Here is a 5,117-nt window from a genome sequence, read left to right as displayed (position 1 = left end):
GGGTGGATGGAGAGGCGTGTAGGGAGTGTGCTGGGGGGTACACCGAGGGGTGTGCTGGGAGGAACGGGGCATACTGCAGAGCACAGCGGGGTCCCGCACAGCCTCCGGGGCTGGCAGCGGAGGATGTGCGTGCTGCGGGACAAAGGAGCTGACAGCCCAGCCCAGGGCGCTCCCGGCCGCAGGTCCCGGCCACGGGGTGGCGGCCGGTGTCCGGGGAGTGGGGGGAGGCGGGCTCACCAGCAGCCAGAGCAGGAGGAGGGCCCCGTGGGGCACGGGCCGGGGCTCCGCTGAGCACCACATGGTTCCGATGCGGCTCAGGCGCCAGCTGCTCCCATGGGCGTCGCGGATGCCGCTGGTGACGGCGCGCGGCAGGTCGGTGCCGAGAGCGGAACTTGCTGCGGCGGGTCGGTGCCCAGGGCAGGGCAGCCTGAGCGCGCGGCCGCCTGGGGAATCCGGCCACGGGGACGAGGTAGATCCTGCTTCCTGGAGCTCAGCCTCCGCGGCGGGAGGAGGAGCCGCTCGGGCGGGGCTGGAGCCTCCCCGAGCAGGTGCAGCAGGAAAGGACGCGCTGGGCTGGGGGGCCAGGCCCACGTGCTACCCAGGGACAGACACAGACAGACACCACCACCACCCCCAGTCTCGCTTTGCCCTTCCCCTTGGTATAACTTTTTGGGGGGGCGGGGTGTTAGATCAAGGTAGACAATCCGCTGGTTTTGCTCCTCTCTAACGTTATTTTTCTGAGTCTGCGGGTACTGCTGGGTCTCCCCAGCACTGCCTTAGACGCTGGCTTGTGTACAGTGTTTAGTGTGTGTATTGTTTATCCCCCAGACTGCCACTCTTTGCGGGGGTGGGGGAGTCGGGAGGAGGGGAAAGCAACTGGAAATACACTTTTTAGTTTGGAGGTGGGCTGACAGAAGGGATCATACATTTACATGGACATTGGCCAACAAGAGTGCTCTAATAAATGTGTTAGTCTCTAAGGTGCCACAAGTACTCCTGTTATTTTTGCGGATACAGACTAACACGGCTGCTACTCTGAAACCAGCATTATAATACTTTGTGCTAACACATTATGGAAGAATGATAAACCCGCATGTTTCAGTGTTTAAACCAATTGCTAACTATTAGGGACCAGGATGACATGAAAACTAATGTGAGAGGCAGATTATTTCAAATCTGTTGCTGTGGGAGTTCTTGCACCTCCTTCTGAAGCCTCTGGTGCTGGCCTCTGTCAGATACTGGATTAGCTGGACCTGGGGTCTTGATCCAGTCTGGCAATTCCCATGTTACTATGTCAGCCTTCAGGTTTTCTGGATTTTATTCTTCTATAGACTTCCCATGTCAAGTCTGGCATATCATTTAACTTTGCTGTGCCCCAGGAACCCATCAGTCAAACTGGAATAAGTTGTAAGGCTTCATTAATTAATGCTAGTAAAGTGCTTTGAGAACATTTGTCACATCTCTATAGAAGTGCACATGATCATTTTATTAGTTATTAACCATAATCACAGAATCATAGAAATTACAATAAAAAAGACATTGCATGGGCTGAAGTCATTGGTACATTTTATTACTATTAATTATTATATATCTGCATTATGCTAGAGCATATAGTATGTTAGGCATACACACATAGGAAGGCATAGTAGCTGCCATGAACAACTCATATAAAGCATATTATTGTTTTTACTTATGCTTTCAAACCTGAACTTGAACAAAACATATGGCAGGACAGTGTCAATTAAATTGCCATTGCCATTTTCTAATAATGGAGTTAAAATGATTGTTTAATATGTGTTTCTATCACATTGTAATTAAGAGCTGTATTAGATAATAGAGTTCAATGTCATCTGTCATTTATGTAGACCAATAGAAATGCATGGCACTTTACAGGCTTGTGGGCTTCCTGCCCTAACCAAACTACAGTTTAAGGCCTTGGTCCTAATCAGTAGGTATGTGGAGCCCTTAATGCAAGACTGAAGGGACCTTAAGTAGTATTGTAAGGCAATGTATGGTTCCTCTACATTTTGTTGAATTTTAGCTTTGCAGGATATGGCCCCTATCCTGCTCTCATCGAAGCAAATTCCCACTGGCTTCAACATTAGCAGGATTTGGCAAATACTGCTTCCCAACATCCGAAGTATTGCACTTGATCTTAACCAAAAGGCTACTACATACAAGTTCTGTCCTTGAAAACATTTGTATCTGGTTGGGAAGGACACAATGTATAGGATGACAACTATGCCTTCTTCGCATACCACAAATGCTTGTCCCTTTAAAAATTCAAAACTGAAAATTCAGCTTATACCATTATTTTGCTTTTTAATGATGCAAAACAAAAGCCTGAAAGGGTTTGTTTGTTTTTCCCCCCTCAAAAAGGGGCATTGGGAGAGGAGGGCTGCTTTTTACATAGAGCAGGGGTTCTCAAATTTCATTGCACCGCGACCCCCTTCTGACAACAAAAATTACTTCACGACCCCAGGAGGGAGGACTGAAGCCTGAGCCAAAGCCTGATCCCCATCACCCTGAGCGGGAAGGCCAAAGCCGAAGCCCAAGGGCTTCAGCCCCAGCAGGGAGCCTGTAACCTGGGCCCCGCTGCCCAGGGCTGAAGCCCTCAGACTTTGGCCCTGTGTGGTGGGGCTCAGGCTTCAGCTTTGGCCCCGGGTGGTGAGGCTTGGGCTTTGGCTCTGGCCCCGGGCCCAAGCAAGTCTAAGCCAGCCCTGGCAACCCCATTAAAATGGGGTCGTGACCCACTTTGGGGTCCTGACCCACAGTTTGAGAACTGCTGCACTGGAAATTCAGATTGTGTCCAATGTGCTTATCCTGAAAGACTCTCTGGACAACAGGAGAAACTGTAGATGGATGATAGAGTTATCATGCAAGTGAAAGCTGATTAACTGACAGGGGCAATGACTCTTATTCTGCCTGTTTAAATCTTTATTTTTGATAATACATTCAACTCTAACACCTAACAAAATACTTGGGGCAGAAAAAACTGTCTGTTAAATATTCAACATCCTCTCCCCTTCTATTAAAGACTGAAAAATCTCTTGGTCCACAATCTGGTATGCCGAAGGAGCCCTCCAGCAAAACCAGAAAAGATTGACCATGACAGCCTTAATTGATATTTGTAATGTAAAAAACAAGCAGAACATGGCCCGAGACTGTCCCAGCAGCGGCTGGTATGACTTGCCCAGGGGCTGCCTGAGCTGCTCAGGTAACCCCAGGGCCAGGCTCACCAACTGCTGCAGAAGTCACGGAATCCATGACCTCTGTGACAAACTCCCAGCCTTAATCATAGGCAACTGAGGAACAAGAGAGGGCTGGGGAATCAAACTCATAATTTATATTGGCTACTGACCATCTCCAGAGTGGTCAGTGGCGAACAGTTCATGGAGCACATTTTGATAGGAAGCTTTTATAAGGCCATACTGTCCTTTACACCACTCTGGCAATGTAAAGGAGCCTTAAAACTTTGACACCTGTTTTATACTCCTGGGGAAATTCACAAAGATAATAGGAACAATTTACTAAGAAGGCAGGCTGCTACATTCTGCTCTGCCTGAGGGGACAGAGCCTGCCCCATGCCTAACTCCTCAGAAACACCCCAAAGCTCTGCCCCTCCATGCCAAGTGTGCTGCAATAGTGAACAAGAGGGACAGAATGTCTCTCTCACACACCTGCCACTCTTCCCCATGATTTATGTCTCTACTAGCTACTCCAGGCGCCCGAACCGACCTGCTTACGCTGCCAGGGAGAAGTGCATAACTGCTCTTGCAGCTTCCCTTTGCTTCCCCATCAGAAGTCATTTTTCTGCAGGGAAGCATAGAAATCTGCAGGGGACATGAATTCTGCACATGCGCAGGACACAAAATTCCCCCAGGAGTATATTACAACGTGGCAGGATGGGATGTAACAAAGAGTTTTAAATCACAAGCTGCTCCGTTACTTGGCATGAGGGGACACTAAAAATGTGGAAAATGAAGGGTACTGAGATTATGGCTGATATAAATGTACTATCCATTTTATTTTACAGATGTAAGAAGCTATACAAAGGTGACACCTCTCCCCTCCCCCGCCTACAACGCAACCCCCTCAGGACTCATTCGTGTACCCCTCTTTCCTATGCTCCTGTCTGTCTGTCCGCACAGCGAGGCTTCTGTACCAGGCCCACCATTCTACCACGTGCTTGCCCAAGCCCGGCACACTCCGCGCCCTCGGAGACTCGTGATCAGCCTGCTGCGCGATTTGCCGTGTCGCTGCCGTGACCCCGCGCCTCGGGGAGCACTGACGTAGGTGGCAGGCCCCGCCCCCGGAGCTCGCCGCCCGGCTCTAGGACGCAGAACCGGGAGCTCTGGGCGAGCCGCGCTGTAACAGCGGGGAAGCGGGCGCCTCTGCGAGGGGGCCTGGCTTAGCTCGCGCCCAGGCCGGGGAACCCACGTGACCCAGGCGGCTTTCCGGGATCCCCTGCACTTGCCCCGGAAGCGGAAGTGTGCAAACTGGGAGATGAGCGGGTAGGGAGCGCAGGTGCCGCTAGCGCGCAGGGTTTTCGCCTCGTCCTGTGCCGGCCATGGCGCGGATCTCCCGCACGCTGCTCATCTTCGGCGGGTTCGTGGCCGTGGTGGGGGCGGCGTTTTACCCCATCTACTTCCGGCCGCTGCTGCAGGTGGAGCAATACAGTGAGTACGGACCCCCCCTCCGCCCCGCGTGACGTGATCCCCGCTCTCCGCGCCCCTCTGCTGACCCTCCCCTGTACGCCCCCGCTTTCTGTGCATCACTCTGGCGGCCCCTTCCTCCAGTCTGTGCCCTGAGCGGCTGAGCCCGTGGACGTTTCTCCTGTAGGGTGCCATGTGCCCACCCCCGGGACCCCTGTCCTCCCGGGACCGTCACGGGCCCCAGTGAGCAACATCCCCTTCGGGCATGCCCTGCCCAGCTCCCCTCCCTGGATAATCCCTAGGACTCATCCTCTCGCCCATCACAACACCCTCTCTATGCTGTACAACAGGTGCTTCATTTACCCTTTGAGTTATCCCTCCCTGACTCTCCTGATCACGAGTGATTTCCCCCACCAGCCCCTCCTGTGTTCCCCTCATCCTCTTGGCTGTCGCAGGGATTCA

At 52.3% G+C, this 5,117-nt stretch overlaps 1 protein-coding gene across 1 annotated transcript; it reads left to right on the top strand.

Moving 5' to 3' along the window:
• Window positions 1-4,309: 4,309 nt before the first annotated feature.
• SMIM20 (small integral membrane protein 20) lies at window positions 4,310-4,683 on the top strand (the record flags this gene model as incomplete). Its single annotated transcript, XM_026661619.2, has 1 exon — window positions 4,310-4,683. A coding segment is annotated over exon 1 (113 nt), but the record flags the coding sequence as incomplete, so codon positions are not given.
• Window positions 4,684-5,117: the final 434 nt, after the last annotated feature.

The sequence above is a fragment of the Terrapene carolina genome, unplaced genomic scaffold (genome assembly GCF_002925995.2).
Source record: "Terrapene carolina triunguis isolate 2854851 unplaced genomic scaffold, T_m_triunguis-2.0 Scaffold12436, whole genome shotgun sequence".
Classification (NCBI taxonomy): Eukaryota; Metazoa; Chordata; order Testudines; family Emydidae; genus Terrapene; species Terrapene triunguis.
This window is presented reverse-complemented; position numbering and strand designations above follow the sequence as displayed.